At 39.8% G+C, this 12,214-nt stretch overlaps 1 protein-coding gene across 1 annotated transcript; it reads left to right on the top strand.

Annotated features, from left to right (window-relative positions):
- Nucleotides 1-3,076: 3,076 nt before the first annotated feature.
- On the top strand, nucleotides 3,077-7,176 carry mthfs (5,10-methenyltetrahydrofolate synthetase (5-formyltetrahydrofolate cyclo-ligase)). Its single transcript, XM_085165643.1, has 4 exons — nucleotides 3,077-3,161; nucleotides 3,442-3,569; nucleotides 4,620-4,884; nucleotides 6,465-7,176. The coding sequence occupies exons 2-4, from the start codon at nucleotides 3,459-3,461 to the stop codon at nucleotides 6,689-6,691; spliced, it is 603 nt and encodes a 200-aa protein (XP_085021769.1). The 5' UTR covers nucleotides 3,077-3,161; nucleotides 3,442-3,458; the 3' UTR covers nucleotides 6,692-7,176.
- The last annotated feature ends 5,038 nt before the right edge of the window (nucleotides 7,177-12,214 follow it).

The raw sequence follows: 12,214 nt of genomic DNA, 5'->3' as shown, positions 1-12,214 counted from the left end.
TCAGATAAAACTGGGTTATTGTAGCTTTCAGTTTGGATTTGTGAGACTGACACTATCTCTACTTCTACAGTTTTTCCCCATTGTTTGACAGGCCATTGTACTGTCTGTGTAACACAAAACAAAAAAAGGCTTACAGTAAGTCCTTATGATGACTGGAGAAGAAATGGTCATAGTGTTTTACATTAAGCACATCAGTGTTGAACTGGTGATGGGTTGTGTGTGTCATTTGAAAACAAAATGCCATTTTGAGAAGAAATTACATTCATTACCCCGGTGTCATCCACATACCTGAACCAATTACTTGGTGGTGTTCCAGGGTAGGATAGCAAAGCCCTCTTTTCCACTTCTTCCATGTACAAATTGGCCACGATGGGTGAAACTGGGAGCCCATGGCACACCCATGTTTCTGCCTGTAGAACTGACCCTTGTATGTGAAGTAGGTGGAATGAACACACAGTTCAAACACACTTGGTCGATGCTGAGAGTGGTCCTGTTGCTGAGGTTAGTGTCATCCTGTAATCTCTTACGGACTACCTCCAATGCTTCCATGACTGGGATGCAAGTGAAGAGAGATGTAACGTCGTACGAGACCATGGTTTCATCTGCCTCCATAATGACATCTCTCACCTTCCCAACAAAATCCAGGGTGTTCTGGATGTAGTGTTCAGAGCTGCCCACCAACGGGTTGAGGATCGAAGCCAGAAACTTGGAGATGTTATAGGTGACCGAGTTGATCATACAGACAATCGGTCTTGAAGGTGCACCTTGTTTGTGTATCTTTGGTGAACCATACAGACTTGGTGTAGACTCCCCTGGGTACAGCCTGTGGTATGAGGTCCGGTCAACAGCCTTGTCTTGTTCTAACTGCTTCAGACAGTCTATCACACTCTTCCTGTAGCCACTTCCTGGGTCTCGTTTCAGGGGCTCATAAGTATTTTCTCATGATAGTCTTTCTGGTTTAGCAATACTGTGCACCTACCCTTGTCTGCCAGGAGGATGATAATGTTGTTGTCATTACTAAGTGATGTGAGTGCCGTCCTCTCCTCCATGGTGATGTTGGATGCTGGGGGCTTTGCATTGCTGAGACAGGCTAAAACTTTGGTCCGTAGTTGCTCTGCTTCCACTTCTGCAATATTGTTGTTACGAATTGCTGTTTCTGTGGCTGTGATCAGTTCAACTAGCGGGATTTGTCTCGGCGTGACAGCAAAATTCAACCCTTTAGCAAGGATGTTTTTCTCTGTTTGGGTGAGCTGTCTGTCAGACAAATTCTTCACCCACTTGTCCACATCCTCAGTGTTGCATCCTTCTCTCTTCTGGCCGCTTGGGACTCTCTCCGTAGTCTTTTGCTGTGGTTTCCGACGAACTTCTTTTGTTGCCTGGTCTTAGACTTCTTGTAAGAAGAAATTACATTGTTTTTGAATGTAGAGTTTCATTTTGCAGGAGGGTTTTGCCCATTGTGTGTGTGTTTTTTGATTTGTGTGTAGAGTCTGACAATATGAGGCATGCTTTCAAAAAATGTGTGTAAACAATTGGGAAAAAACTGTAAAAGCTGAATTAAAGGGCTCAATTACAGAAAAGGATTAGGGCCACTTTTCTTTTCTTTTCCAGAATTCTGAGAAAAAAGACTGAATTCTGACTTTTTCCCCAGAAATATTTTTTCTCAGAGTTCTTGGAAAAGAAGAAAAAAAGACATGCCCACTTTTTTTCTTTTGCCCCTAATCTTTTTCCGTACTCAAAAGCTCAATGTTTGCTGATGTTTTAAATGCTGTCTGTAGCGTATCTGCAAGCACTTAGAACTGAAAGAGTAGGTTGAAGGAAGATTCTCTCTATTAAAATACATTGTAAAATGAGCTATCCAATTGAGTCCCAACAAATTGTTGGGTTGATTTTCCTTATGAGAGGAGACAAATAAACTCAAAAGCTTTCAGAGTTTGTAAAGTGGTTGATGTTTTGATGTTAAGTTCGTTTTACATGGTACAATGGAACTCTCCTTTAACAGAGTTTTTATAACATGGTGGATGTTATTATTATTATTGTTATTATTGTTATTATTTGTAGTAGACTCCAAAAATGTACAGACAGCTAATGTTTAGCATAGAGTTAATATTACTCACCCCCCCCCCCCCCCCCTTTTTTTTTTTTTTTTTAATTTCCATGTACAACAACATCATGCTTGACCAGATGTTTCTGTTTCTGGTGAAAATGCTCGCACTTTGCTCCTGGATTAAAATATTTTCAATGTTAGCTTTAATAAATTGTTAAAATAAGAATAGCACATTACTACACCAAGCAGTCTTGTGTAGGTCTCAAGTAGGGGGTAGTGACTGCTTGTCAGAAAAAGGTGGGTGTCGATCCACAGGTGAGGAGGGTGGGGACCTACACATGACAACCGACAAAGAGAGAGACCGCTTTGGGCACACCTAGCTAAACAGCACACTATTTATTTTAGGGAACCATTGCACTGGAGAATGTGCTGTGTATTGTGGAGGTAATAAGACAGTACAGCATGCTATGCTACACTGTCGAGAGGCATGAGGAAAAAAGAAGACAACTGATTCAAAGCCTAAATAGAATTAAACTGAAACTAGATTTAACTGAGTTTCTTGGAAATTACTCAAGAAATAAAAGTTATCACACAATACTTAAGACAAACACATTTGTATGATTGGATCTAATCCTTATGTGACATCCACACTCCACTCTAGTTGGTGGCAGCAATATACCGATTCGTTGTTTGTTAAATGCCAATAAGCACCAAGAAGAAAAAAAGGTAATAAAGGACGAATTCAGCCTTTATCACTCTCCTCCCGCCATTGCCGCCTTTCAGTTTTGTACGAAATGCATTCTGGGATATTTGACTGCATCAAGTCTACACCAATCAGCACCGATGCGTGCTCGATAGAATGGGAGAACACATAGCGAGAGCACATCCGGGAATTTTGAGCGTACTTGGCTACTTGACTGGAACAGTCTGCGACTGATGACGTATCACAAGTCCACGAGAAGGCAAGTACAAACGGCCCTAGTCTATAGTGGCTACGTCATCAGAAGTATGCGCGCGCACCCTTATACGTCGTCACTGTTTAACTGTAAGTATAAAAAAAACGCAGTGACGATTCCAACACGCGTGGGGGCAGCAACGTGGCAAAAACGAGGACGAAGTACGTTTAAAATACAAAAGAAGAAACATGTTCGGTAGTGGTGTCCGCTACAGCTTTACTGGAATGTTTACGGATCTTTTACGGTTCAGGGTCGTCCTGAGTTTACTTCGTTTATCGTCACAGTGCCAGTCTTGTGTTGATAAGCCTGTTAGTGTTTAATGTTGGGACAGTTGCATGAAGCAGAATAGATGTCGAAATCCCTTCTGTTACACAACTCGGTACCGAAGAGTTTGCCAGTAGACGTGCTCAAACTTAACGTAAATCATCTCTTTTCATTTAGCTTGATTAAATGTTAGAATGGCCGCATTGCGAGCAGCAAAGCAAGCCCTGAGGAAAGACGTAAAGCGACGGGTTGCCACAGTGACGGACGACGAGAAACGGCGGCAGTCTCTCGTCGTTTCACAGAAGGTAAGGAAATGTTCATGGAAATGTTCATGGAAATGTTCATGGAAATGTTCATGGAAATGTTCATGGAAGTCAGTATATGTGTCTCAGATGTTGCATCCCCAGATTCTAACATTTCTGCGAGTATTATAAAGACTTCGCAGAAAAAGAAGATTGCCATTTTTACATATATGCAAATACATGTGTATACAGATGTGGCAAAAGCACAGACATGCTGTACTTAAGTAAAAGTAAAGATGCTAGTGTTAAAAAATTATTCCAGCAAAAGCTGAAGTACTTATTCAGCGTCTTTACTGAAGTAAAAGTGAAAAGTTACAAGCTCTGAAATGTTTAAAAAGGACACTTCTACCAACTACTTTCAGCACTGGTAGCTAGACCTTCTCATATATTACTGTAAAACAAAAATAATATGTTTATAAGAAAATAGAACTGTTATGTACATCTAAATTGTAATGCTAATGAATGTACTTATTTTGAAACTGTTATTTATGACACAAGCAATAAGGGAATAGAAAAAAATAGTTGGGGTGACTTTGCTTCCACACCTAAACAGAAAAAAAACAGTCAGGGGTTAAAGTGAGATTTAGCAGGTGGAGTAACACAAAGATCTGTTTTAGTGGCTCAGTGTGGGGAAAATGCTAACAGCTCACAATCATTTCTAATGTCAGCTACAGTCGAGTTTCTTAGTGGACGGGCTGTGACCCGCTAACCTGCTGCTACACATGGATCGAGTATCTATAGGAGTGAAATAAATAAGTAAAATTAATGATATAAATGATAGTAGCAAGTCCTTATTTGCAAGTCGCAAAGAGTGGCCCAACAAGTTAAGTTTGTCAAAAATAATACATTGAATTAACTCAAATGTAAGAAAATGTTAGATAAACTTGAGCTTTTTGACTTTTAAAAAATAATTTCACATTAGTTAATTTATTTAATTACTTTGAGCATTCAGATTTACAGTGTATTTTCAATTAAATTAATTAAATTAATTTACTCAATGGAAGATTAAGGATTCAGAACCTTGATTTTCTCTTCATCTGCATTTTCTTTCAGTTGTTCAGTCACCCCAAGTACATGTCATCTCAGCGGATTGCTGTGTTTCTGAGTATGAAGGATGAATTAAATACTCAGGAAATCATCAAGGACATGTTTACATGTGGTAAAAGCTGCTTCATTCCTAGATATGAGAGCACTAGCAGTCATATGGACATGCTGAAGGTCAACAGTCTGCAGGACATAGAGACGCTGCCTCTGACCTCCTGGAATATCCAACAACCTGCTGAGGATGATAACAGCAGAGAGGAAGCCTTGGCTTCAGGTTAGCATGCACACACACAAGACACCTTTATTAATAAGAGCAAAAGGGGCAGACACACCTTAATACTAACCAATTGTTACATTGAATGTGGTTGGTCTAAAATGTAACTTTCAAATCAAATTCTCTGTCACACTTGATGTAACCATGAACACCACAGCCACTGCACACCAGTTCAAGACAGTGCTTTACTTTGAATTCACCACAGTATTGCAAGCTAACCTGTTTATCCTGCTCTAAACCACAGAGTATACATGGTTTGAGTAACGCAGTTTATTTTGCAGGGCATTTCAGAACATTATATTAAGATCTAATATCTGATTTTAAAAATCAGGACATTTCATAGATCCATTGGAAATCAACAACCCTTTTAGAATGTGCTATGCAAAACTATACATTACTGAAATAGAAACAGAAAATGGAAATGGAAGGGCAAAACCAAAATAATGTCTTTGCTTTTATAGAAAAGGGAGATGTGTACCACTTGTAACAAGTGATTACCAAGGAAGAAATGGAAACAGAAACAGCCATAAACAAGATGAAAACAGGAAAAAAGTTGGGCTAACTGATGTATATAAAACAATTAAAACTAAATTGCTTACCCCGTTCCTAGAGGCGTTGGCCTTCAAAGGTTGTCCTTTACCTCCTTCACTATTTAGTTTATCAACTGAACCCTTTGCGATTACAATTCGATGCACAACTACGATGCAATAAAATAAAAAAATATTAAAATATAAAAAGATTGACTAAAACAAGAAGACAATAAAAACAATAAAAACAACAATTACTAAGTCTGTTAAAACAAAACATGTTTGGGTCAGTGTGTGCTAAAAGCCTACATTTGTCTTCAGTAATGATTCAAAAAGTTAACCAAACGCAAAAAATTAGTTTTTGGTTGTTTTTTAAAAGAGACTAATGACTCGACAGATCTCAAGCTTAGGGGAAGAGAAATCTAGAGTCTGGGGGCCACAGTGGCAAAAGCTCTGTCTACCTTAGCTCTCAGCCTTGTAACAAGTAGGCCCTGATTACATGATCTCAGGGCCCTGCTGGGGACACAGTGTAGAAGTTCAATCATTAAGCTGGTGCTTACCCATGAAGAGCTCGAAAAGTCAGAACCAGAATCTTAGAATGGATTTGAATTCAGGGTCCATTGCTGCAGCAGTTTGAACAACCTAGAGGGAGTTTTTTCTTAGAAAAATAAATATGAATGACAGTAATCCAGATGTGATGAAATGAATGCATGAATACCAATCTACAGTTCAGTGTGTGATACAATAGGACTTAATTTGGCAGCGTTTCTTAAGTGATAGAAGCAAAACTGAACCAGAGACTTGACATAAACATCCAACATGAGACTGGAATCAAGGGTTACCCCCAAGTTTCCCGATAGACGATTTAGCAAATGTTGAATGGGGACCAAGAGCTTTTATTATCTCAGGCATAAATCTGTCAGGGGAACATACAAGGACTTCAGGTTTTCCTTCCTACATACAGATTAAACAGGAATTTTTGAGTTAGGATGTATATCTACAGACACAATGAGAACGTTAACAGTAATTATACCGTCTACTTGCACAATCCAGGAGGTCTGGACCTGATCCTGATGCCAGGGCTGGGCTTTGACCGTGCCAGGAACCGACTGGGACGAGGGAAGGGTTTCTATGATAACTACCTGGAGCGTTGCAAAAAACACCCCAAAGGCAAGCCCTACACAATTGCCTTGGCCTTCAAAGAGCAGCTTTGTGAAAAAGTACCTGTTGATAACCATGATGTGCCCATAGATGAAGTACTGTATGAGGATGAAAAATAGCTAGTTGGTCTATGAACTCAGGAGGTCCACTAACCCTTTAAACACGGCCTTTCCATTCAACACCAGGGTTTTGTAATCGTTAGAGTGGATGAAAGTCGAAGTAATTAATGCCGTTATTATCAATGTTATCACTGCAGTCTGTGGTTGTCCTGATATGAGACAAGCTAAGGTAATATGCTCAAGGCTACAGTCAAGAAGTAATGTATCATTTATGAGATGCTCTTCATTCAGCAGCTCTCTCCAGTGGACTTAATTTCCAGCCAGTTTTCCAAGATATTTTAGAATGTGATCAGATGTGGAATGCTCCTCTTCAACTCGGGTTGAACTGAAGTTCACTCTGGACCGACTTTGTCAAATGAAGTCACCAGGCTGTTTATCTTGTCATAAAAAGCTTGTAAAAGGTATTATGTAATACTGTCTAAAATCAAATATTAATTTCCAGAGCATAATAAATTGAAAGCAGCAAATAAAGATGTTAGAAAATGTTTTCATGTTGCCTTCTTATCAACCAGTATTTTATATGATGTGTGATTAGCTTGGTTATCTGGTCACTGTCTCCACACAGGCTCACTGAGACAACCACAGTAGTGGGTGTCAGCCAGCAGTTCTGAGGGGAAAGTTCACAAAACATAGTTTCAACCAATTCTTAACATAAAAAGGTCCAATCAATTAATGTAAGCATCATCACACTGTGTATTTTCTTAACAAAAATCACTGAAATTAATGTAACTAAATAATTTGTCACTGTCCTCCATGCTCAGTTGTAATGATATTATTCCTCACACTAACTACTGTTAACTGGATGGAAGCTTTATCAGTGAGGAAGCAGATGCAAGTTACTTGAGAAAAAGTATGAATTGTATTTACATTTTTTGTAGAATTATTAACTATTCTTACCTGTTTACATATCTTCAAAAACATCAGCAAATGTGACTTAAATCGCTAGATTAGATAGAGCCCACATTTTGTTGCTTTGTATTTGTAAATAGACCTTAACAAGTACAAACAAATCTTTTTTGCACAGACATAACATTTTCAGATGTTTTGGTTTACAAGGTTACAAAACTCAGTTCATAACTACGCAGTCTGATGTACAAGTACAAAATATTTATGACCACAGTTTGAGCCCATACACCTCTTTCTCCCAATAAGGTGTAAGTGTTTCCTGTGTGAGGTGGTCCTGTCCATGCCCTTGCAAATTCACCCAGTAATTTAATGAAAATTGTTTTCTTCTGATATCAAAAGGCATTTCTCACATTTCCATCTAAAGTGTAGCTGCTGGGGTTGGTTTTGTTGCAGAGTCTTAAAGCCTGCTTCTGAATGCACTCTAACTTTTAAAAAACAAACTTGTTTCTGCGTCTACTCCACTTGGTGAGGCAGGTCCTATTTAAGTGATTTCTTGATTGAGAACAGGTGTGGCAGTAATCAGGTCTGTGTGTGGCGAGAGACTCAATTTTCCAAAGACGGTTAATTTATGTTTAACAAGATGGGCAATCAGCTTTTTACGCAGAGCTAGGTTTGAATTTTCTTCCCTGTTAATAGTAAACACATTCATTCAGGAAACCTCATTTTGTATTTACTTGTGTTATCTTTGTCTAATATTTCAATTTGTTTGATGATCTGAAACATTTTAGTGTGACAAACATCAAACTCAGTACCATGGGATACCACGGATATGCAGTTCATGCTTTGAGCTGTTTGTCTTTTTCTAATTCAATTAAAATTTTAACCTCAGTCTTCAGTTTTTTACCTTACATCGAATGGAAATTAAATATGACTTCTGAATATCATTCAAGTATTTCAAAAGTATAGTGTCATGTCTTTATCCTGTCTTCCTTCTCTCTCCCCAACCAATCACAGCAGATGGCCCCGCCCCTCTCTGAGCCTGGTTCTGCTGGAGGTTTCTTCCTGTTAAAAGGGAGTTTTTCCTTCCCACTGTCACCAAAGTGCTGCTCATAGGGGGTCATATGATTGTTGGGTTTTTCTCTGTATCTATGAAGCGCCTTGAGGCAACTTTTGTTGTGATTTGGCGCTATATAAATAAAATTGAATTCAATTGAATTGAATGTCTAAAATTTGGTAATTTTGCTTAAATTGCTTCTCTTTTGTTGATGTACTAAAACAAAAGTTGGACAAAACCATATCCCGACCCCCCAATTCTAAAAAAAACCCCGAACCAAACAAGAGGACCAACAGAGCACAACTCCCCCCAAAAGGCAACGGATATACTAAAATGTATGTTTTTTTTTAAACATTTTTTTAATTACAACACGCTATTGTCTGCCTATTTTCATATTGCAATATGATGACGTCAGCCTGCTTTTATTAAAATACTCTAATGCATGACCTTTAACTTAAGACCTTGAATCATTACATACTCAAATCTATTTTATTATCTTTACCCGTACGAATTGTGACCCTATTGAAGTGAAGGGTTTTATTTGTTCTTGTTGTTTTGTTTTGTTCTCTTCTTGGACAAAAATACAGGTAAAAAACCCTTTGTAACCTCAAAGATAAATAAAAGTCATCATATAAGTACAACTATTTTACTGCTCCTTGTGATGTGAGGAATGGAAGAGCTGCACTTATATAAATTCCCTTGGGGTTAAGATTATTTGCTGTTTATAAATAAACTTTAAAGGGGGTAATGAAACCACAATGAGGCTTTTGTCACCAGCATGGCCCAATAATTAACTGTGGGAGAAAAATTAGTTTGGAAAACTACAGCCTGTTAAGGAGAAATATAAATGTTGACATTCCTCATTGGAGCTTGTCACAAAGTCTCCAGCAGCTGGGAAACAGACTTGTATGGGGAAAGGCCATAAAACAGGCAGACAGGAAGACTTAATGATTTGAAAAGGTCACAACATTTTAACTCAGACACAAAAGAGGTAATGGGAGGAGAAGCAGGAGGAAAGGGGGGCGGCAGCACTGCTGCACATCGGTAGCAACGCAATATGAATAGAAATAAAGTAATGTCATCCGCTGGCTTGTATAGCATTGCATAAACCCTAATAGGAATGCCAGCTGTGCACAGACATTACAAAGCATTTTCAGAAATGCTGACACTAATGAATATGGAATAAAGCAAAGGAAGGCTTAAAGTGTGTACTGTCGTATGAACCAGCAGTAATGAAGTAGCTGAACCATTTGGACAGATGAACTGCTTCAGACGCCTACTGCTGAAAGATCACTGGACCAGCCCTTTATCTTCTCAAGGATATTTGAGGGTGCATGGGAGTTTTCCTGTGATAGGAATCCAACACATATAGCATTACAGGCACTGTGATCTGAACAGAGGGTGAAAGAGCAGTCCAGGAGGTAATAGCAAAGCTAGTCGACCGCCCACTGGATGGTCAGGCACTCCTTTCCCCTCGTACTGTACCTGGTTTCCTGCTCTCATAGTTTCCTGGAGACCTGGAGACCAAAATGCCCCCCAACCCTCTGTTCAAGGTGTCAGTCTGCAGAATTAAAAGGAGGGAGAAGTTGGGTGTTTGGAGCTGGCGTTCCCCACAGAGAGCTTCCTTCACCTGCATGAATGCCGCCTGGCACTGCTCTGTCCACCAGACCAGATCTGGGTCACACTTTCGAATCAGACGAGTCAAGGGGCTGCTCAGCTTTGCAAAGTTCGGCATGAACCAGTGGTAACAATGGTAAAAAGTGGGGTCATGCCAAAAGCGGCATGACCCCACTTTTGGTCTTGGGATGCAGGTCTTCAGCCAATGACTGCGCTCTTCTCCATCTAAGGGTGCACCTGCCCATGTCCCAAGTGGTACCCTAGATACTGTGTCTTCCTCTGTCCAACCGCACAGTTCTTCGGATTGGCTGTGAGCCCTGTCTGCCTCAGATAGAAAGCACATACTAGCCCACAAAACCTCTATAAAGGAAGTTGATTAGTTGCCCAGTGCTAACTACCTCAAAGTCCAGGTGTCTTCTCTGCTAACTCTGATATGAAGAAACCTGAGTAGCCTTGCAGGTCCTATCAGTCCCTCCTGTTAACAATAGCTCCCCTATTGTTCGTGGCTCTTATTATATCTGGGATGCTTTTCGTAGCCTGGACAGCAGGCTTTTATTATGGCTAGGGTAACCTGTAATATATCAGTCGATTTTATTTTTATAGCACATTTAAAGTTGTGCAAAGTGCTTCACAATTAGTTAATAAACAAGAGAAAACAACAGAAAATCAAATACAGAAAAATAAAATGTGAGCTTAGGCAAAAACCATATATTTATATATATATATAACAGAAAACATAAAACAAGCCTGATGGTACTCAAGCTGAACTTAATTAAAGCCAACATAAAAACGTGAGTTTTAAGACTTGATTTGACTGGATTGGACCACCAAGACTGTCTAAACTCGGAAGTACGAATATCAAGTGGCAAGTTGTTCCAGAGTCTAGGCGATGCAACTGCGAAGGCCTGATCTCCTCATGCTTTCGACTTAGACTTAGAGACTTAGAGCTTTTTATTGTCATTGTGCAGTTTCTTGCACAGCGAAATTGGGTAGCTGAACCACAAAGGTGCTAAAGTAAGAAGAAGAGAAACCGATATACAACGAAGGCGGAAAATAAATAAATAAATAGAATAAAATAAAAAACAGTGTATATGTATACATATGTGAGTGGAACTATATACATGGTGTATGTGTAGGAAACATTGAAACAGACTGGGACCAAAATAATTGCACAGAACATGGAGAGACTGAGATATTGCACATAGATGATCAACAGCAGTGTCAGGGTGGATGTGTTGGGGAAGTCTGTACACACTCTTAGTTTGCATTAAGAGCTCTGACGGGAAGAAGCTGTTCTTTAGTCTGTTGGTTTTGCACCTGATGGATCTGAGCCTTTTTCCAGAGGGCAGGAAGTTGAAGAGGTGGTGGTTAGGATGGAGGTGGTCCTTTAATCAAGACCTAGGCTGTAAGACCTCAGGCCCTCAGCACTGAGATCATCTAGTACTTTTTTAAAGTTATATATGGAGTTTTCTTAAATAACTGAGCGCCATACCATTTAAAACTTAAAGTAAAAGAATCTTAAAATCAATATGATAATGGACGGGGAACCAATGTACATTTGCTAAAACTGGAGTGATGTGTTTATACCTTCTAACAGCTGTTGAAAGACGTGCAGCAGCATTTTGGACTAAGTGTGAGCGATGGAGAGATGAGTGATCAAGACCCAAATAGAGAGAATTACAGTAGACCAGTCTACATGAATATGTTTTTCTAGGGCTTTAGAAGAAAGATAAGGCTTCGCTTTAGCAATTTCATGGGCGATCGTGGCTCAAGAGTTGGGTGTTCGTCTTGTAATCGGGAGGTTGCTGGTTCGAGCCCCGGCTCCGACAGTCTCGGTCGTTGTGTCCTTGGGCAAGACACTTCACCTGTTGCCTACTGGTGGTGGTCAGAGGGCCCGGTGGCGCCAGTGTCCGGCAGCCTCGCCTCTGTCAGTGCGCCCCAGGGTGGCTGTGGCTACAACGTAGCTGCCATCACCAGTGTGTGAATGGGTGAATGACTGGATATGT

The sequence above is a fragment of the Neolamprologus multifasciatus genome, chromosome 1 (assembly GCF_963576455.1).
Source record: "Neolamprologus multifasciatus chromosome 1, fNeoMul1.2, whole genome shotgun sequence".
NCBI classification, from domain to species: Eukaryota; Metazoa; Chordata; class Actinopteri; order Cichliformes; family Cichlidae; genus Neolamprologus; species Neolamprologus multifasciatus.
Note: the sequence above shows the minus strand (reverse complement) of the source record. Positions and strands in the feature narration are given on the sequence as shown.

What these genes read in the sequence shown, in the direction of transcription:
- mthfs (XM_085165643.1), top strand. Translation starts at nt 3,459, where the DNA reads ATGGCCGCATTGCGAGCAGCAAAGCAAGCCCTGAGGAAAGACGTAAAG. An exon ending in CTCTCGTCGTTTCACAGAAG is followed by an intron (nt 3,570 to 4,619) that starts GTAAGGAAATGT and finishes ATTTTCTTTCAG; the next exon opens with TTGTTCAGTCACCCCAAGTA. An exon ending in AGAGGAAGCCTTGGCTTCAG is followed by an intron (nt 4,885 to 6,464) that starts GTTAGCATGCAC and finishes TGCACAATCCAG; the next exon opens with GAGGTCTGGACCTGATCCTG.